The 21,774-nt window shown below is 46.1% G+C and overlaps 1 protein-coding gene and 1 long non-coding RNA gene across 3 annotated transcripts in view; one reads left to right on the top strand and one right to left on the bottom strand.

The window, feature by feature from the left end:
* LOC136573180 (uncharacterized) overlaps window positions 1-21,774 on the top strand; it is a 73,012-nt gene that overhangs the window by 38,913 nt on the left and 12,325 nt on the right. The window contains exons 2-3 of one of the 2 annotated variants that reach the window (XR_010785863.1): window positions 15,374-15,494; window positions 18,002-18,346. This is a non-coding gene — a long non-coding RNA (uncharacterized lncRNA). Of the gene's footprint in view, window positions 1-15,373; window positions 15,509-18,001; window positions 18,347-21,774 lie in introns of both variants that reach the window. The other variant, XR_010785862.1, reaches the window with a different exon arrangement.
* ATCAY (ATCAY kinesin light chain interacting caytaxin) overlaps window positions 8,604-21,774 on the bottom strand; it is a 31,753-nt gene continuing 18,582 nt past the window's right edge. The window contains exons 8-12 of the mRNA XM_066574422.1: window positions 20,347-20,433; window positions 19,010-19,108; window positions 16,697-16,732; window positions 11,872-11,898; window positions 8,604-11,384 (exon numbers count right to left, since the gene is read on the bottom strand). Of these exons, the coding sequence (XP_066430519.1) occupies window positions 11,351-11,384; window positions 11,872-11,898; window positions 16,697-16,732; window positions 19,010-19,108; window positions 20,347-20,433 (283 nt within the window). The 3' untranslated portion in view covers window positions 8,604-11,350. The remainder of the gene's footprint in view (window positions 11,385-11,871; window positions 11,899-16,696; window positions 16,733-19,009; window positions 19,109-20,346; window positions 20,434-21,774) is intronic.

The following is a 21,774-nucleotide window of genomic DNA, read 5'->3' as shown; positions in this document are numbered from 1 at the left end:
GACGTCCGGCAGTGTATTCTTATTGTAGATTACTGGCCGCTCTGTTGTCGGGGGCCTCTCCATCATGTCATATATCGCTGTACTGGCTCTAGCCAGCAGATGGTGCCATTGTATAATGGCAGAAAGAGAGAGCCCCTTAGGAAACCCTGAATCCAAAATTGGATTGCAAAGGGTTTAAAGGGAGGTTCTTCTAGGCACATTTAATTTCTCTCTCTTCTGGGATAGGCTTGAAGGTCTGTCCTTGTCTGTGCAGACTTTTATGGACTGTGGTGATGCAGTAGAGTTTTTAAAATGTTTATTTGCCCCAAAGGCACTGTTTTGAGTGTTTGTCCAAACCCTGTGTCTCTGGAGAAACCTATTGGCATTTGAGCTTTATACAAATTGTGTAAATACAGCAAATGTGATAAAAAAAAACAAAATAAACTATATTCACCAGTTTGACCCCTTTCCCACTCCGCTGACACTGCTCTTTCTTCCTGACAGGTTTTGCTTCCATGGGTGCAGCCCATGGAAGCCAGAAGTGCCCACTCCTTGGCAGCTGTTGTGTGCTCTGTATAGTCCTGTATGCTGCAGAATATTACAATACACATTTGAGCTGCTGCAGACCTGCAAAGGTGGATGTGTGTAATAATGTACCCCCTATTATAAATAATAAAGCATACCAGAACTACTGTGGAGATCTTTGATATGGCCAAAGAACAACCTGGTGACTCCTAATATTTGTATAATGTACAGTCTGGGGACATTATCCCATATGACATGGCACTGTACTACTGTCATTTTTATAAGCTTGGCATAAACCAACAATACAGGCAATTTTGCTGCAGAGAGATAAGGGAGCAGGATCTTCTCTTCTGTGTGTGCAGTGTATGTGAGTGATCATAGCAGATAGTCTCCACCAGCCAGCTCAGGAAAAAACAGCAATTACAAACAGAGTATGCAGAGCAGAAAACTGGGCAAAAATTCATCTAAACGTCCTATAATGGCCATAAATAGTGCTACTCCTCATACACACATATGACAGGTACACTGTAAGAGTGTAGGAGAGTCTTTTAATATACTAGCTGAGCTTAGATAGGAAGGTGAACATATAATAGCTGCTTGCTACCAGCAGACTATCAGATCTATTAAATGGTTGTCCAATTAAAAATAATGTTTTTAGAGTTGAATCCAAAAAATAATTCTAAGCAGATTTTGTATTTACACTTCCGGTCTTAAAAATGTTTCTATCTCCAGATATTCTAGGACTGATGTTAGAAGAGTGCTGTCCGCTGCTTGTGTCCACCTCACTAATTGTTCCACCCACTCAGTGTTGCTTCCCTCTCTGCTCCACGGGGTCTGCAGAGGTTGCTGGGCGGCTGCTTCTGAGATTGCTGTATCTTCTCTGATTTCAGAAGGTGTTGAGTGAGACATTGCTAATGCCAAGAAGCAAGACTGAGTAGAAGTGCCCACCTTACGCCCCTAGGGATGTTCGCACTGCGGAATTCATCGCAGATTCTTCTGTGTGAATTCCACCTCTACAAAACACACCAAAAGCCACGTCTTCCTGCCGAGGTTTTTACTACAGATTTCTGCACAGATTTGACTCTATCAATGGGCAAAATCCACGTGTGGAATCCAAGGTGTTTCTGCATCCAGAAGTGGCATGTCCCTTCTTCAGGGTGCATTCACTTCAGTGAATTTACTACGTGGACCTTCAAACTAATAATGTTAAAATATAACTTTTATTACAAATGACTCAAAAAGGGGAAGAACAAACACACATATATTAAATCAGATAGAAAAAGATTGGAGAGAGAAACTGAAATCTGTGCCACCCTTATAGACAGATGAAGACCAAGCAAGCTGAGTGAGAAGATTATACTCAACTATTGCGTATTCTTGGTCTTGAAATGACTCAATAGTCTGAATTTATTGCGCAGGTGTCATTCTGATGGTAGAAAAATGACATATGCGAAAAAAACTGAGCATTTTGCGTAACCCTACGCGTTTCCCCCACACAGTGGGTTCTTCAGGGGTTCCAGTATGCTAATTCCAGTGATATACTGGATAGGGGCTTAGAAAGATAATTCGTAATGAAACCTTAAGGTATCCAGAATTACCTCAACAGAGGGGCATTGGATACAGAGGAATCAAATACAGATCTGCTCTCCTCAGGAAATTGCAACCAAACTTATAATTTATGGTTGTAATCAAAAGATATGTATTTCCTGATAGATCTATTGTGTCCAAAATTCCGCAACAGCAATAATTGGGAATAGGATAGACTTAAGAACAAATCTACTGAAAACAAAATAAATGAAAAAAACGGCGGCATGTCAGTCCTAGTGGTGGGCTGACAGCATGGACTGACATGCCGCCGTTTTTTTCATTTATTTTGTTTTCAGTTTATTTTAAAGCTCTAATCTAGGGACCATACTATTGAGGGATCATTGTAGGCAGCACAAGCTCCATCTAATTATCTAAGTGACCAATTATCCTGATAGTAATGGAGGGCTTTAGATAGTAATCTATGGAACTATATCTGACGGCGTAACTTTTGACCGGGATACATTATTCCGGTTAAACTCTATCTATGAAAGTAGATCTGTTCTTAAAGGGGTTGTCCCGCGCCGAAACGGCTTTTTTTTTTTTTCAATAGGCCCCCCCGTTCGGCGCGAGACAAACACAAGGGATGGGTTAAAAAAAAAAAAAAAGTTTAGTACTTACCCGAATCCCCGCTCTGCGGCGACTTCTTACTTACCTTACCAAGATGGCCGCCGGGATCTTCACCCACGATGCACCGCGGGTCTTCTCCCATGGTGCACCGTGGGCTCTGTGCGGTCCATTGCCGATTCCAGCCTCCTGATTGGCTGGAATCGGCACACGTGACGGGGTGGAGCTACGCGATGACGCGTAGAAGGGGGCGGAGCCAGAACGCCGCTCATGCCGAGACCCAAGAGATGGGAGAAGACCCTTCTGCGCAAGCGCGTCTAATCGGGAGATTAGACGCTGAAATTAGACGGCACCATGGAAACGAGGACGCCAGCAACGGAACAGGTAAGTGAATAACTTCTGTATGGCTCATATTTAATGCACGATGTACATTACAAAGTGCATTAATATGGCCATACAGAAGTGTATAACCCCACTTGTTGCCGCGAGACAACCCCTTTAAGTCTATCCTATTCCCAATTATTGCTGTTGCGGAATTTCGGACACAATAGATCTATCAGGAAATACATATCTTTTGATTACAACCATAAATTATAAGTTTGGTGTCACTTTCCTGAGGAGAGCAGATCTGTATTTGATTCCTCTGTATCCAATGCCCCTCTGTTGAGGTAATTCTGGATACCTTGAGGTTTCATTACGAATTATCTTTCTAAGCCACTATCCAGTATATCACTGGAATTAGCATACTGGAACCCCTGAAGAACCCTCTGTGTGGGGGAAACGCGTAGGGTTACGCAAAATGCTCAGTTTTTTTCGCATATGTCATTTTTCTACCATCAGAATGACACCTGCGCAATAAATTCAGACTATTGAGTCATTTCAAGACCAAGAATACGCAATAGTTGAGTATAATCTTCTCACTCAGCTTGCTTGGTCTTCATCTGTCTATAAGGGTGAAGTCACACGAACGTATATCTGCTCGGTTTTCACGCCGAGCCGATATACGTTGTCCTCGTGTGCAGGGGGGGGGGGGGAGGATGGAAGAGCTAAGTGCAGGAACTGAGCTCCCACCCCCCTCTCTGCCTCCTCTCCGCCCCTCTGCACTATTTGCAATGGGGAAAGGTGGGACAGGGGTGGGGCTAATTCTCGGAACTTAGCCCCGCCCTGCCCCACCTCTTCCCATTACAACTAGTGCAGAGGGGCGGAGAGGAGGCGGAGAGGGGGCGGGAGCTCAGTTCCTGCACTTAGCTCTTCCATCCTCCCCCCCCCCCCCCTGCACACGAGGACAACGTATATCGGCTCGGCGTAAAAACCGAGCCGATATACTTTCGTGTGGCTTCACCCTAAGAGTGGCACAGATTTCAGTTTCTCTCTCCAATCTTTTTCTATCTGATTTAATATATGTGTGTTTGTTCTTCCCCTTTTTTAGTCATTTGTAATAAAAGTTATATTTTAACATTATTAGTTTGAAGGTCCACGTAGTAAATTTTCTGAAATTGATTAGTTGGACTGATACTGCTTCTGTAAAATTTCATTCACATCAGTGAGAGCGCGAGACCGCGCATTTGTATGTTCTATTCTCCTGTGAGACTCGCACCAAAATAGGACATGACGACATTTTTCCATCTCGTACCATCACTTTGTGAATAGGGAGTTTTATATTTGTGCGTTTGAAGCACACAAAACTCACCTGTGTGAATTCACCCTGACGCAAAATGCGATTTTCCGCTTTGGAATTCCGATGCAGATTTTACTTGTTGGCAGGGCTAAATCCATGTGGATCTGTGGCAGAAAGTGCAATAGAAAGACATGGAACTTAGTGAACATATCCTTACTGAGCTGGACTGGACACAGAGAGGCTCTTCAGTAGAAACAGTAGGTGGCGCTATTCTAACATTAGTCATGGAATATCTGGGGATAGAAACATGCTTTAAAGGGGTTGTACCAAAATCTAAACTCATCCCTTTTCCACAGGATAGGACATAACTTTATGATTTCTGGGGGATCAGGCTGCCGGAATGAATCAGAGGAAGCGCTGCCCCATTCATTTCAATGACAGTGCAAGAAATTACCACATTTGTTTTAGACAAAGGGTGAGCTCACCATGGGACTGCACAGCTGCCGAATTCTACCCTCTACTCTGCCCAGATTGCTTACTACCTGAATATCATGGATGCGAAGTATAATATTGTCTTGCTTTTCTATATCTCGTTGATATCCTATTTGTATCCTGTTTGTATCCTTTGTCCCTTTTGATATCTTGTATCTTTAAAAAAAATTTTCACTTTAAGTAAACTTTATTTATGCTTTGTGTGTGAACCTATTTATTCTTGCATCTTCAAACTGACAGGAAATAGTGGAAGTGTACCGCACTGATGGAAGAAAAGAGTTACGCTGACAGATTGCCAACTTCCAGGGGCGACGGTGCCGCAACGGGGAGCCCAATAAGTGTAAACAGTTCACTCTCAGACTGCATGTCCCCATAAGCACCATAACTTAGTTTATGCTGCTTGTAGGATGTGATTGATGCCCTGTATAACAGACCTCGAAGCAATAGAAGGTTTTTTCATTTCTGTCCTCCCTGGAAAAGGTATAATTAAGTTGTTAGCATTTCCTAAACTTGTTGAACAGAGAAGGAGATTGCTGCGCATTATTTTAGGATGAGACATCTTTATTCACCATGGTAAACATACGAATCTGACTTGGGGTTTCATTGTTATATACACACGTGTCATTCTTGGTACTGAACTGTAAATATTAAAGCCTTCCTTACATGTCAAATTTTTTTTGTGGATGGAGCTAATTTCTGGAAATGATCCAGATTCATAGTTCAATACTTTATATTACACATAGAAAAAAATATTCTCTTGAAAGCGCAGAAATCTGTCATTATTGTAATTAGGACTCAGGTTTGTATATAAAAATAACTGTACAGACACATGCAGCATAAGAGGCGTTGGGTACTCAATTTTGACACTTTTGTCTCTGCACAATAATATGATGGGTAACAAAACGTAATGATATGTAACTGGATGTCTATATAAACATGTCATAGATAAGCATAATATGTTGCAATGTGTGAAAAGGCTCCACACTGGAGTTAAAGGGGTATCCCCTATCCTCCTTCCCATTTCTCTGACCTGGGACCTCAGACCCAAAGAACAGGCCCCCATGACGCATCTCAGTGCTGGAGAGCTAGCCGCACACTTCAAAGAAAAAATTGTAAACATCCGCATAGAAATCTCCAAACATTGTGCGGCTAGCCCCAATCTTGGTCTCTTCAGCGCTGCAGCCACCACTCATGTCCATGTTAGAACCAACACAGGGGAATAAGTCTCCAGGCTGCTCTTTTCGCTGCCCGCCCCACCACCTGCGCTAGCGACCCTCTTCCCTCTCACCTCCTCCGGTCGCTCTCCCCGTCTGTCATTACCCACCTCACCACCATCTTCAACCTCTCCCTGACCTCTGGCATCTTCCCCTCCTCATTTAAACACTCCACCATATCCACTCTACTAAAGAAACCGACTGGACGCGACTGACGCTGCCAACTACCGACCCATCTCTAATCTCCCTTTCATCTCCAAACTACTCATACGCTTGGTCTATTCCCACCTAACACGCTTTCTCTCTGATAACTCTCTCCTTGACCCTCTACAGTCTGAGTTCCACTCCCTACACTCGACCGAGACGGCCCTCACAAAAGTGTCAAACGACCTGATGATGGCCAAGTCGAGAGGTGACTACTCTTTACTAATCCTCCTTGATCTCTCCGCTGAATCCGACACTGTTGACCACAAACTCCTCCTCAGTATGCTTCGCTCCATTGACCTAAGGGACACTGCCCTCTCCTGGTTCTCCTCTTACCTCTCTGACCACTCTTTCAGCATCTCCTTTGCTGGCTCTACCTCCCCTCCTCTTCCCCTTGCTGTTGGGGTCCCCGAAGGCTCAGTTCTTGGCCCTCTTCTTTTCTCTATCTACACAGCCCCAATCAGACAAACCATCCGCAGATTTGGCCTCCAATACCACCTGATGACATCCGGCTCTGCACCTCTTCCCGTGACATCTCTGCACCTTACCTCCAACATATCACTGACGGTCTGTCCGCTGTCTCTAATACTATGTCCTGCCTTTTTCTCAAACGTAACCTCTCTAAAACTGACCTCGTCTTTCCGCCCTAAACCAGCCGACCTCCCCCCAATATCTCTATATCAGTGTCTGGCACCACCATAACCCCCAGACAGCACTCCCAGTTCCTGGGGGGTCACACTGGACTCTGAACTCTCTTTCATCCCCCACATCCAATCTCTGGCCCAAACATGCCGCCTGCACCTCAGGAATATTGCAAAAATCCAGCCATTCCTGACCATGGACGCGCTAAAGACACTCGATGCCCTCATCCATTCCAGACTCGATTACTGCAACTCGCTGCTCATCAGCCTTACCCGCACCAGACTCTCCCCTCTCCAATCCATGCTAAACGCAGCAGCTAGACTAATCTTCCTATCCAGCCACTTCTCAGATGCCTCTGTATTCTGCCTTTTGCTGGACCGGCTGCCCATACAGTATAGAACTCAATTTAAACTCCTCACCCACAAAGCTCTCTATGGTGCCCCGCCACAGTACACTGCTTCCCTGCTGTCCATTTACCACCCGTCACGCGTGCTCCGATCCGCTAACACGCTCCGACGAAACACCCATCTAATATGGACTTCACATGCTCGCCTCCAGGACTTCACCAGAGCAGCACCGACCCTATGGAACGCTCTACCTCAAGACATCCAGAATACCTGATGAAGGGCATTTCAGAGACGCACTGAAGACTCACCTCTCCAAACAAGCATACGAACTCCCCTGATCTAGTCCCCCGCACCATAATACGCCTATCATGAAAATTTCTCACCCTGTATCTCCTGCACTTCCCACACGCCGTACCACCTGCCGTTCCCTATGTATCATCCCCGCGCCCCTCTTTTCTTTCCAAAATCTTTGAATACCACCTGTAAACTTTGTACTGTTTGAGCTTCCCTGTATGTCAAAAGCGCTGCGGAATAAGTTGGCGCCATACAAATAAAGATTATTATTATATAAAGAAAACATTTCCATATTGCAGCCCTTAGAAATGTATTGAGACTGAAGACCTTCAATGACAATGTTTTTGTATTCTGCTTTGCTCCGACTGCTGCGCTTATGTTTCCAGTTACAAAAAAAGGAATATAAACAGTTCAATTTTATTGCATTCTAGTCAATGGGAGACGGATGAAACTGGAAAGCAATCAGTTTTTAATTTCCTGAGCACCACCGGGGTTTTTTGCGGTCTTTTTGGGGATGGGGTGGTGCTGCGATTAAAGAATAAATGTGGTTCAGTGGTTCGCACTGTTGGGGTCCGAGGTTCAAACCAAGGACAGCATATACATGGAATTTGAAAAACTCCATACAGATGTTGCCCTTGGACAGATTTGAACCTTGGACTCCAGCACTGCAAGGCAGCAATGCTAAAGACTTGAGCCATCATGCTTGTACTTCCTTTTCCCTTTTTTAGAGGAGGAGGAGAAAGAGAAGGACAAGAAGAAGAAACACAAAGGTAACATACAAACGCCATAAAGATGTTGCTCGTGATCAGATTTGAACCTAAAACCCCAGCACTACAAGGTAACAGTGCTAACCACTGAGCCACCAAGCTTCTTTTCAATCTTCCTTCTCCTCCAGGGGAGGAGGAGAAGAGGAAGAAGATCATTTCCCCTGCATTATTCTTCTCCTGCCCTAAGCAGTGTGGAAGCTGCTGTCTTCACAGGCTCAGCTTCTCTGCACTCACACAGCTCTCAGAGCTGCAGTCAGTGTGTACAGTCTCTGCCTCTCAGGAATCTAATCTGCTATGTGCAGGTATCTTTATGTTGTGGGTATTTAATGTGTCTCTATATGCGTACACAGAGACACATATAATGCCTACAACATAAAGATACCTGCACATAGTTTAGATAAATATAAGATCAGGAGAAGCAGAGATTGTGTACACACTGATGGCAGGTCTGAGAGCTGTGTGAGTACCGGGAAGCTGAGCCTGTGAAGAAAGTCTCCCCCTTCAAGCTAAGAAGATGTCCAAATGTTGTAGCTGCTAGAGATGCTGAATGGCCAACAACAGGGGGTGGATTGCGGAGGGGCTGCACTTCAGCCTAGATTTTCAATGGTGAAACAAAGAAAAATGAATGAAAGTATAATTCAAAATTGATGAGACACACAAACTATTAAATGAGCATAAGCTGTCTGAAAAGTTAGGTTTGCTTTAAATCAACCCGTCAGCTTTGGGACAAAAGTCTGTCTCAGGACAGGAGGAGAAGGATGGAGAGGTATACTGGTATTACTTGCACTTGTTTTCCTATGTCGCCCTTTTGGTCCGCTAGTTTCAGGCCCCTGCAGTCTAAGATAGCTGCAGAAATCCTCTAACTACTTAATTCACCCTGTGCACTGCTCTCTGTTTGGCCAGGGCTGACCACATGAACAGCTTTGGCCAATCAGAAAGCAGGTATAGTGCATTGGTAGTCTAACACAACCAATCCACTGTGGGATTATGTAGTCTGAAGATTGTGCTGGCCATCTTGGATGCCCAAAAGCAGGACTTGGAAGCAAGAGAAAGCAGAGAAAGATAACTACAGATCATATACCCCCCTCTCTCTGGTCCTGGGACAGAATTTTGTCCTGAAACTGGAAGGTCGCTTTAATGGTCCTTCTGTTGTCCTACTGCATACAGGACAGAGTGGAGGCCGCTGATCCAGCCAATTGTCTTACAGTCGCACACAGGACAGCGAGACGGAGGGATGGACGAGGTTGAGCTCCTGTGATACATACCATTCTTTTATATGTATCAGTTTTACTTGTAATATGAGACAATAGGATGAAAGGAAAGGAGGAGACTAAGAGACAAAGTGCTGGGATATTTCTTCTATATTTTGGGTATTTCTTGTGTTTAGCAGTCCCAAGATGGGCGGGGGGTCCACTACCCAATGCCAAGCCGAGGGGACTTTTAATTGACACTAGGAGGTGGAGATCACCCACTTGATAATTTCCTACTAGCAGGCTCTGAAACTAACAAAAGTGATTGCAGGCAATTAGGGAACAAGAACTAGAAGAAAACATAAATACAGTGTTGGGATTAATGAGTGTAGAGGTATACAGCCCGTCTCACTGCTTATTCTGGTCTAGACATTCAGTGGGTGGTATTATCAGTGATTGACATCTGTGTATGACTATGCGTACAGAGACAGCGATCAGGCTTTGATAGCTCCGCCCCCTGGACCTCTAAGCCCAGACTCAGCAGAGATACGACCTATACTGAGTCTTTCCCCATAAATATCTCCTCCTGCCCTATAACATGCCAACTGCTGAATGGACTGAATTGTCAATGTGACAGGTTTACTGTAAGTAACCTTATAAATACACTGCAGTACTTACTTCACACTGATGAGATATTATCCCTCAGAGCTGCACTCACACTTCAGCTGATCATTATTATTTCATACAGGGATATATGTACCATAATTACAAACTTTGACTATAATATTTTTCTATGAGTTTTTACAAAAATGATTTTAAGGATGATAGTCTTTGACATCCTGTTTTTTTAAAATATAATATGACCCTCGTGTGACTCCAAATATTGAGTGGGCACAAAAAAATCCATTTACTCTTTACTTCCGATATCGTCATTTCAAAAGCTTTAAAAAGTCATCAGAATGCTCACAAAATTGTCAATTAAATAGGAATGTTTAAAAATCCTCTTCTCCACTGATTTCCAGATCTGAAGCCGCCCCATTCGCTGCAGTTCTTGATGCTTCTACCTCGGCTTCCCAAAATTTGATCAGCAAGTCCTCCTATGAGACATTTGTCTTTAGTCTCCTCTTCTACACAAATGTAGATTCCTTTCCCATCGCTCGTTGTGACCTTGTTGGAATCCTCAGTTTGCCTACATGCATGAGGGAAATGCTTTACATGTTCAATAGCTGAAGAGGGGAACCCAACACTGCATTGGTAAGAAGGGTACACGAAATCCACCGAAGGAAACTGACAAGACACTAAATTTTAGACTTGGTAAAGAATTTTTTTGAGTTGACCAAAAAGTTTTAAAGGTGAAAATCCAGACAGGGAGCTTGGATGGCAGTTTAGGGATGGTTCCATGGTAAAGAGGTGCGCCAACGCAGGAGGCCCGGGGATGGTTCCATGGTAAAGAGGTGCGCCAACGCAGGAGGCCCGGGGATGGTTCCATGGTAAAGAGGTGCGCCAACGCAGGAGGCCCGGGGATGGTTCCATGGTAAAGAGGTGCGCCAACGCAGGAGGCCCAGGGATGGTTCCATGGTAAAGAGGTGCGCCAACGCAGGAGGCCCGGGGATGGTTCCATGGTAAAGAGGTGCGCCAACGCAGGAGGCCCGGGGATGGTTCCATGGTAAAGAGGTGCGCCAACGCAGGAGACCCGGGGATGGTTCCATGGTAAAGAGGTGCGCCAACGCAGGAGGCCCGGGGATGGTTCCATGGTAAAGAGGTGCGCCAACGCAGGAGACCCGGGGATGGTTCCATGGTAAAGAGGTGCGCCAACGCAGGAGACCCGGGGATGGTTCCATGGTAAAGAGGTGCGCCAACGCAGGAGACCCGGGGATGGTTCCATGGTAAAGAGGTGCGCCAACGCAGGAGGCTCCTTTATAAAATTTCATTTACAAGACAGATCTTCAGCCTGTGGAATGCTAGAATACAGGAATTCAACAATTACTCTATTGTTTCAGGTAGCAATCTTTATCTGATCGGCTCGGTAAAGGGCCTTTTACTCTGGCTGACAATCGTTTGGACGACTGCACGGGCGCTGACGTCACCGCTAAGGTCATTAGCGCTTGTGCAGAGCATTCGAAGTGAAAGTCCTGCCGGATGCTCTCCGGCTTCTTGTCCGCTTCTCGCTCCCCGCTCAGCGCTTCCTGTGGGACAGCACAAGCAGCCAGAGATCCGGCAAGTGCTAACAAGGTCGTTTAAGCTGACAGTAAAGTCAGCTTAAACAATCGCTAATGACAAGTGCGGGGTAGCTTCGCTTCACACTGAACAATTATCAGCTTCGCTCACTTTCGGCTGTTTGAACGAATTTAGAGCAATAATTTGTTGCGTGTAAATGGGCCTTAACATACTTGTCCGACTTTTACAATAAGGGTCTAACGTAATTAGAAATGTGAATACAAGCTTTACCTTGTTGCTTCCACATTTTCTTCTGCCCTGAAATAGAAAGAATTGTCACAATTAACATTCATTCCCTTTGATGACTATAGGGGTTGATGTTAGCAATGGCTTTGCTCCAGTTTTCAGCTCATGCCATATTTGCGCAAACATTTTCAACTTTTTTTCTCTGTCCTCATCACTTTTAGGGAGAGAAAATGGGCGGAGTTAATGAGGAGGGGCGGGGTCACCACTGGAAGGGCAGACTTATTACATTTTGCATCATGCATCTACTGCAGGCAACCTAGCAGTAGAAATCCACGCATGGTCATAGCCGGCATAGATTTCATTTTTTTGTGCCTGGCCAGTCAATGTTGCATGAATTGCATTAGGAAGCATGTGCCTCTTAATAAAACTGGTGTATCTTACTCCAATGGCCTTTTGATAAGGTCTGGTATATAAAGCATAACTTTAAGTAAAATCTCCCCTCAAGTATTTACACATACACTAATGAGAAAAACTAAGCACACCCGCTCTTGAATTCTATGGTTTTACATATCAGGACCTGATACAAAAACAATATTCTGTTCCTTAAAAGGAGTTTTCCAAGTATTTTTTTTTTATTTGCTTAATAAATCCCCCATCCTTCGTCCATGCGCTAATCACACAGCTTACATTGTCTGAGATGCGCCCTCGGTCATCATGTGACCAGTGACATCACCTGACCAGCAGGACCCAGTGACGTCCCGTAAACATGGGCTATGACATGGCAGTGCCGTCCATCTTTACGGGACGTCACAGCTTATATTTCTTTCAGAGCCGTCTCTTGCAGCAGCTGCGCCGCACATGCCCGGTCTGAACTTCCATTGGAGTGGCACCATGAACTTCTCTCTGCTGCCAAAGGCTGTGACTGCTCAGAGCCCGCACACAGGGCATGCCGCAGTGCCCGTAGCCTGAGAGTATAGCAGGCTACTGATCTCCAGTTTATCGCAGCCTTGAGCCGGAGCTGTAAGTGTTTATCAGCTACATTCCTTTGCAAATCTCCGGCTTTTACGTTTAGACTTTTGTTAGACTCGGTTTGCAAAAGTAGAAGATTTCACTTGATTCTTACACTGCAAACAGAAGTGACTGATAGACATTTGGTTGGGGCCCCGGCTGAAAACTCTCATCCATAAACGTGTCACTTCTTGATGTGGAATCCCTGTGGCGTCCTCCACACATACATCTACTGCATCTGAGAAATACTTAGTAGGTGGAATCTTCGCTTTTATTTCTGTCCTGGATTATGTGGTCGTTGAGAGAGAATGAAATGGAGAGGGAGGCAAAATTCTGGGTAGGAGGCAAATGGAGAGAGAGGGGGAGGAAGAGAGAGATTGTGCTATTGATTTATGGGGTGTACTTGATTTTTCACACACTGCTTCTGCAATTTAGCTGGTTTTCGTCAGATAAATGACACTGTGTAGTTTGTTGTGTGTTGTGGTTCACAAAGGGTTATACTTACCTATTTTTCAGATCTTCTGAGGACCAGATGTTTTGTTATTATGTCCTGATATGTAAAGCCTTAGAATTCAACAGGATGTACTTAGCTTTTCTCATGACTGTATATGTTAATTTCTAAACTGTCTGAATTCAATGCTTCATTTTGTGGATTAATCAAAGTTTCTCTTCATGCCGGTATGGGTGACATCCAGGCATGACCTTTATCTCATGGCTGATCTTTTGGATCATTGATGTGTCTAGTTTGTGATACATTCTCATCTGCAATGTGTTCAAGGTGTTTGACTTTTAGAACTAGTCAAAAAGGAATAGAAAAATAAGATAAGAGACTGAGAAGTTCCATTACCTTATTCAAAGTGTACGGCTGGGGTCACACAGGGTGTCCCAACACCAGTAAAGGTACAGCCTGCACTCTTGCAGTGTGAGTAACCCAAAATAGAGGCCAATACATGGCAGTGCATTACCGACCTTATCATCTCATAAGAGTATGGTAAAACTACAACTCCCAGCATGTCCAGAATGTCTGGAACCTACTACAACTCCCAGCCTGCCATCAGTTTGGTACTGTCAAGGCATAGTGGAAGCTGTAATTAAAATCTCAATAGATGGAGGAACTTCAGTTTGCTAGAACTACAACTTTCACCATGCCATGACAGTTCCAGACTGATGGCATGCTGGGAGTTGTAGTAGGTTGCACTCCCCCAGCAGCAGTATTTTAACCCCTAGTCATCCCTCCTCTACTGGCATTATCCCCCTTCACTCCCCTATATGTGATGCTGAAGGTGGAAGGAGCTCCTGTCTTACCTCCACTGCAGACCGCTGATAAAGGAGCTGCCATGGTCATGTGACTGTGATGTCATCGCAGCTCCTTCATCCACTTTACCTTGGCAGCTGCACTAGGGCGGGGGTGTTGGATAGTGTCTCAAAACTGGGACTGACCCGCAGCATCTGGAATGGTTGGGAGGCTTGCAAAGAGATATATATTCATAATGTATACATACAATGAACACGCCTGTCAGGCTGGCGGACGTGGATCCACCTTGCTATGCACCGATCTGTCTTTGGGCTATCAAAGAGGGCAGCACTTGGGGAATCCCGTTTTTCTCCCTTGACCTCTCCAAGTGGGATTGGGTCTTTGCTGCGGGGTCCGCAGGCTGTAACTCCCAGAGATAGTCTCTGTTGGGTGGCTGCCGAGGTCTGTTACCTGAGACTAGTCCATATAACTAGCAATGGTCAGGGCTGGCAGCGCAACCTCAGGCAAAGGTCAAGACAGACAGCAGGCAAATAACAAAGTCTAATACTGTAGCCGAGCAAAGGAGCACAGAGGTCAGGGACCGGGCAGAGGTCAAAACAAACTAACAGGCGTTCGTCACAATGGGAGCTGAACCAACTGCTTAGGCGTCCACCCTAGGGTGTAGATGCCTAATATAGCATGTGCAATAACAAGATTGCAGGGGTACAAGTTTAGTGAGCGCACACTGGCTCTTTAAGAGACTGGATGGAAGTGTGTGTGAGCCCTATAGGCAGACACTAGGGAGCAAGCTGAAGAATTGATGCGGCGTGCAACACTAGGATGAGAGAAGGGGCCGACCGTGGCCCTAGCAGCAGGTGAGTGGAGTGGACAGTGACGGTGTGGCAGGACAGTACCCCCCTGACCACTTCCTCTTTGCAGAATAAAATGTTTTGATCAGATCAGGAGCAGAAATATTTTCTGGAGGTTCCCAAGATCTCTCCTCTAGGTCATAACCTTTCCAATCCTCCAGATAGAAGAACTTGCCTTATACAGGGTGGACCTCAGAAAAGTACCCTGACACCACACTGTCTAAAGAAAACCTTTGCTGCCCATACCAACCATACCAACCAATCACCTTCAGCAATATAAAAAATGAAAGCCGCGCTGTGATTGGTTACTAGGGGCAACAAATACAGATTCTTTTTAGACAGCTTTCATAAGAGTGTGGTGCCGGCCTACTTTTCCATGGCCCACCCTGTATCATCTTAACATTTAGAATCTGCTTGACCTTACATTTTTCTTCAGAAGCAGCAGAGATTGTGGAGGGCAGAGACAAGACGTAGCTAGACGAAGTCCATCATCACGGTCTGGGCCATACGGAGAACAGGGTGAAAGTGAGCGACTCCAAGCAGAGAGGACATGACCTGTGAGTCACTCATGGTAATTGCTTATTCTGCCTTTAACTACATCAATTCACATATGCCGGTTTTATCATATTTTTTACATCAGGTTTGCCCCCAAAAACTAAACAGGGCTTATTCACACATTGAGGTATTATCTAGGCACAAATTTTTTTCCAAACCTGCTGCAAAAACATGATAAAACCGCAGCGTGTGATCGACCCCTAATTCTGCTTTCTATTAGGCAAATGTACAGACATGCAGACCTCTCAACACACACAGAAGCCTAAGTACTAGAGATGAGCGAGCATACTCGCTAAGGACAATTACTCGATCGAGTATTGTCCTTAGCGAGTACCTGCCCGCTCGGAAGAAAAGGTTCGGCTGCCGGTGCGGGTGACAGGTGAGTTGCGGCCATGAGCAGGGGGGGGGGGGGGGAGAAAGCGGGGGAGAGAGAGATCTCCCCTCCGTTCCTCCCCGCTCTCCCCCACCGCCAGCCATATCTTTGCTCCTGAGCGGGCAGGTACTCGCTAAGGGCAATGCTCGCTCATCTCTACTATGTACACATGTGTACAGCCATACGAAGACACTCAGACAACTACATACAGACACATTGGCATACTTGCAGATCCGTTCTTTCGTCTTCAGTTCTGCATCTTGGAGCGGGGAGCTATCATCCTCATCGGGCTCTCTGTTCATATTGCACAACAGAAGGGAGGAAGGGATAAGACGAGGCTAAATACCCAGGCGCCCCCACAGCACAGCGCTATACGAGTATGGCCGGGAGGTTGGGAACATCTTGGCCATGATGGTAGAGACAGTAGGTGCCTGCCACGGAGGGATCACTCAAACGAGCGTATTGTGGCGGCGTGTCACGCACGTATGCAGTAAATACGCGTGGAGCATCAGTACTCACTGCATATTTTATGCACTCAGACTAAAATGGTGCATAATAAGCACAAAGTAGGACAGGCTGATTAATTAGGGGTTTTTAGCGCTGCGTATTGTGCGCTGAATATGCAGCCAGATATGTGAGTGACCCCCTACCCCATGGATCCCTACTGCAGCCCTTAGAGTAACCCTGCTGTAAAGTGCAGGGGGACCACAGGAGGGCGCTGTGAATTGTATAGGTGCAAAGTGTCCATATGGATCCTAACGGACAACAGCACAAATGATCAGTCTGCCCATTGAGGTCCATCAATTGATGGGACGTGTCTACTGCACCTACCGTTCTCTGCGAGCTTTAATCCTTTCGTCATCATACCTACAACACAAACATAGTATAGATTAATATATAGATGAATACACGACATAGACCTTCTCAGGGATTTTCCTACTTTTCATTTTAGTGTAAAATAAAAAAAGTTTTAGGAGTATATAGAGTATACAGCAGCAGATGATAGAAGTGTGTGAGGGGTAAATGTACAAACAATGGCAGTGACCCCCCCCCCCTAGAAGATGTTGGATGGAACGACACTTTCTCTGTGATTGTAACATTGATATAAGTGAGTACAACATCAGAGCAAAAGAACCATTTATTGTGGAGAACTGACCCCTGTAGGGAGGCTCTAGTACCCTGTTGCACCGCCCCTAGCTTGGATACAAAATGTGATATGGGGGGCATGGAGGCTCTAGTACCCTGTTGCACCGCCCCTAGCTTGGATACAAAATGTGATACGGGCAGGCATGGAGGCTCTAGTACCCTGTTGTACCGCCTCTAGCTTGGATACAGGATGTGATACGGTAGGGCATGGAGGCTCTAGTACCCTGTTGTACCGCCTCTAGCTTGGATACAGGATGTGATACGGTAGGGCATGGAGGCTCTAGTACCCTGTTGTACCGCCCCTAGCTTGGATACAAGATGTTATACGGGAGGGCATGGAGGCTCTAGTACCCTGCTGTACCGCCTCTAGCTTGGATACAAGATGTGATACGGGTGAGCAGGGAGGCTCTAGTACCCTGTTGTACCGCCTCTAGCTTGGATACAGGATGTGATACAGGAGGGCATGGAGGCTCTAGTACCCTGTTGTACCGCCTCTAGCTTGGATACAAGATGTAATATGGGATGCCATTGAGGTTCTAGTACTCTCTCACATACTTGAGCACTCCCTCGTGATCCTCTGATGTGTCACAAAATGACATGCTAGATCACTTGCTCTTAATTGGCCGATCAGATTACTTCTCTCCTGATAGGTCCAAGACAGTCACATTCTTAAAGGCCCTCTGTTGTTATCTTAAGATACTATAGATTAATTCCAAAATACGTTATTCACGTAGATGGAAGGTGTTCTGTTACCTCAAATGGGGCGTCAATTAGATTCAGGCTAGATAGTTGGTATGGACCTGATTAGTCAGAGAGCCCATGTTATAGGCTTGAGAAGCAGACTCGGGCGCAGCCGGTGACTGGAGATGGGAGGTCCTGCTTAACAAATCTAATGATGTGAATGAGCGGTGTGCAAGACGTGGCATATGATGAGCGAGATGTCTGTAAATGGTCCTGTATTGTAATTGTGCATTGTTTCATTGTTCACAGAATGCAAGGAGCGTGGCCAAGGAGGAGGATGTAGTCACCCCCAAGATGGAGCATGAGGAGCCGCTGGGTGTATGTGCAGGTTATGCTTGACTTGTCATATGTCGGAATTCTTGGATTGGAGAGGCTCTGTGAGTCACAAAGATGCGCTACTCAATAAGGAACCAACAGTGTGGCGTGAGGTCCTGTCCTAGAGCCGCCATCTAACCCCTCCGGCCTAGAGATGCATTCTCCTATCCTAGGACGGGTTTCTACAGACCACACGGATGGCGGCCCTTTTATGAATCCCTGGACAACCTCATCAAGCACATCCAGTAGTTCTCTCTCAGTACCGTTAATTGGTTTCAGGTGAGCGTGTTGTAGCTCCATATTTGGTCCGTGTCTTGGAGACCGTAATACGGGGCTAATATAAATCTACGTATCGACTCACATGGTCGGATTCTTCACAGATTTTTTTTTTAATGCAGCCTAACTTGAAACATTGTATACATTATCGCACATTACGTGTTCACTAAATAACAGGTGATAAGAAAGTATAATTAAGTGAAATTAACGCCATATTTCAAAATATAATTGGTTAATATTTTTCTGGGTCTAGCAAATGATCTTGGCCTATACTGACTGTAATCGGGGCGAAATGTAAAGGTTTGAAGTGGGAGTTTAACCATTTCCAATCCACTGTCTGACGTCTAAAGACATTCTAATTGAAGGCTGTACAGCTTCGCTGTCGGAAGACGTCCGGCAGGGAATTCTTACTGTCGATTACTGGCCTCTATGTTGACAGAGGCCTGTTCAGCATGTCACATACTGCAGTACTGGCTCTAGCCAGCAGATGGCGCCATTGTATAATGGCAGAGAGAGTAAGCCTCCTAGGAAACCCTGAATCCAAAATTGGATTGCAAAGGGTTAATGTTTTTGATGCTTTTTTTTTACTAATGTGGATGGAAAGGGAATATAATGCAAGAGAAAGTGAAGTGCTATCCAAGATGTTACAATGTATCCTTCACTTACTGTAAGACACATTCAGGGATATGTACATTCTCCATAGGAATGATCTGCTCCAGCTCCTCCAGGCTGTGCACATACTGGATCTTACTGATGAACTTCACACTGTGGGAGACACAAGTCAGCAGTCCGTTGGTCTCATCTACATGGAAGATTTGTGGCCGCACAGTTTATAATGTAACTTCCGAGTGTTGCATTTGTTACAAAATACTGCATTACCTCCAGGTACTTACTGGCGGCGTGCTGCTGGTCACCGCTGTGCAGTCAACACCGCGCCAATCCCGATGGAGCCGAACAGTAGAGTCAGGACCTACAATCCCGGAAGTGCTTCTGAAGCCAAGTACTTCACAGTGACAAGAAGTTCCAGCAACCCCCCGCCCCCCAAAGGAAGCCACTAATTTAAAAATGTTAACAAACTAAGGCCGGGCTCACACGGGCGGATTTCAATTGCAGAATACGCGATCGGCTTTTTCGTTCACACTCATGGACACGAATTGTGTATTCCATAAGTGGAAGAAAAATTGCAGCATGCTCTATTTCGCCGCGAACAGCCTCCATTGAAGTCAACGGAGGCCATCCGACCCGCAGCCGACACACGAGTAACATTATATATTGGTGGTGGGTACCCATATCATCGCTTAGCGACGGCGCAGGAAAAACAAGGGTTAAAAAAGAAACTGCACTGCGCGTGACTGATGGCCAGCCGCCGCCGCGGTCGTCCACATTACAGAAAAAACAGGTACGCAGGATCGATGGCCGAGCTCACCGCTGGGATCCACTGGGGGCCTCCCGCATGCAGAATACAGTCTGCCCATGTGAGCCCGGCCTAAGGGCGTCTTCACGGAAGTGTGCCTGCGCGCGCAGATCCATCATGTGGATAGAACCAATTGATTTCAATAGGTTCGTTCTCATTACTTTTTTTTTTGTGCGGGTGGAAAAAAACGTAGTATGCTCTATTGAACACATTTGCGCACCAAAGGCCTTATTGAAGTCAATGGGAGGTGGGCAAGTATGCAAAGTGATGTGCAAAGCATATGGCGCTCGCCCGTGTGAAGGTAGCCTTACGCTTATTGACCTACAATAACCCCCGGCTTGTTTCTGGTATCGCAGCGTCGCCTCATTCAATTCACTGAACAAGCTCACTGTAGAAAAATACAAAGCGGTTCAAAAGGAGAAAAAACTTAAAGGAGTTTTGGGGTTTTTAAAAGAAAGCTTATTTGGTAGGAGTACGCAAAAATAAGGATTTGCGGTCAATAAGGTTTCAGGTCAAAGTCTGAAAACACCAAATTTCATCATCAGGATGTACGGCTACAATATGAGAGCACTTTGTGATGAAATCCCACCTTATGAAGGGTCTGGAGATGGCCAGCACGGTCCGGATGAACCACGAGGGGTGAACAATGATTAAAGCTTTCAGATTTTTCCTCAGCCTGCAGGAAGAAAGCAGAGAATATTCAGTCCAATGAAGCTGTGAACATATTGTCTTATGGTGGTTTCACATCTGTGTTGGGGGTTCCCCTTTCCTGCTGTGTTTAAGGAGCAGCAAAAGGGGAATCCCTTGGCTGAAGACTCCTGATGGACCTGGTTATAGTCAATATAATGGGGTCCATTCATTCTGTTCAGCTGCCCGGCTTTTAGCAACGCTTTTTTTTTTCTGGTATTTAGTGCCTGATCTGTGGTGGATCCAGCGCACATGTGAAACCCCCTTATAAAGGCAATCAGTCGCATGGTGAAAGTGTGCATTCATGCTATGAGTAAAGTGGCAGGATACTGCTGTAGTGGCCCAGAGGGTACTGTTGTATCTTGTCTCCACCAGAAATAATGGGTAGAAACATGGGTATGTGCAGGTGAAGTGTTAGGTACTGCCCACAGCTGCCTATTGGCTAAGCGGCACGCTGGCAGAAGACTGCTTGTGACATCGCCTGAGAGCAACAGCAGCCAACCGGAGGTCCCTGGAGTTAACAGTCCCACTGCCATTATAAGATCGGAGGCCGGGCCGAGAGTGACAGCGGCCGACCGGAGTAAGGGCGCTGCCATCATGCAAATGGCAGGGATGGCTTCTCAGGAGGAGGACAGACTGCAGCGAGGGCCACCGGGGACACACAGCGCTGGAGCCAGGAGGGGAGACGGGTGAGCAGCGGGGTTACTGACAGGAGGGGAAAAGACTCAAGTATTCCGGGATCACTGTCAGCACCCGTGCTGCTACCGGGGCCCTGTAAAGCGGTGCAGAAGAAGCGCAGCAGGAGGACTCACAGACAACAGTGACAGCGCAGGAGCTGCGACAGAACGAGGCAAAGCGCGGGGGGTGAGTGACAGTTGTCGGCCGGCTGGGGAAATTATGGCACAGGGGGCCTCAGGAGCAGCACCTGCACATCTCCCAGTTGGGCAGCGCCTATCAACAGGAAACAGCGGGAGCAGCGGGATGGAGAAACTGAGTTGGCAGAGAAGACCATGCTTGCCGGAGGTTTCGGTCCAGTTGTGGGTTTCCGGCAGCCAATCCGGAGCTAGGGTCGTTCCCTCTAGCTCGGCAGCACATCCCATGTCTCCACCCATAACTGTGGTGGAGACAAGATACAGCAGTACCAGCCTACAGTCGGGGTGTCTTTAGGGTGGGTGTGGGTCTGTCTTGTGTAAACTGTTATATATATATATGTTCTGTCTGAGTGCTTACAAGCTGTGTTGTGTCACGTCGGCAATACCTAACTTGTGGGTTGTGTGTGATCTCATGGAAAGTTAGGAGTAGTGGGGAGCAGGAGTCTAGAGTGGAGAAG

This window comes from Eleutherodactylus coqui, chromosome 7, assembly GCF_035609145.1.
Source record: "Eleutherodactylus coqui strain aEleCoq1 chromosome 7, aEleCoq1.hap1, whole genome shotgun sequence".
Taxonomy (NCBI): Eukaryota; Metazoa; Chordata; class Amphibia; order Anura; family Eleutherodactylidae; genus Eleutherodactylus; species Eleutherodactylus coqui.
The sequence above is the reverse complement of the archived record's forward strand: the minus strand, read 5'-3'. Positions and strand labels throughout refer to the sequence as shown.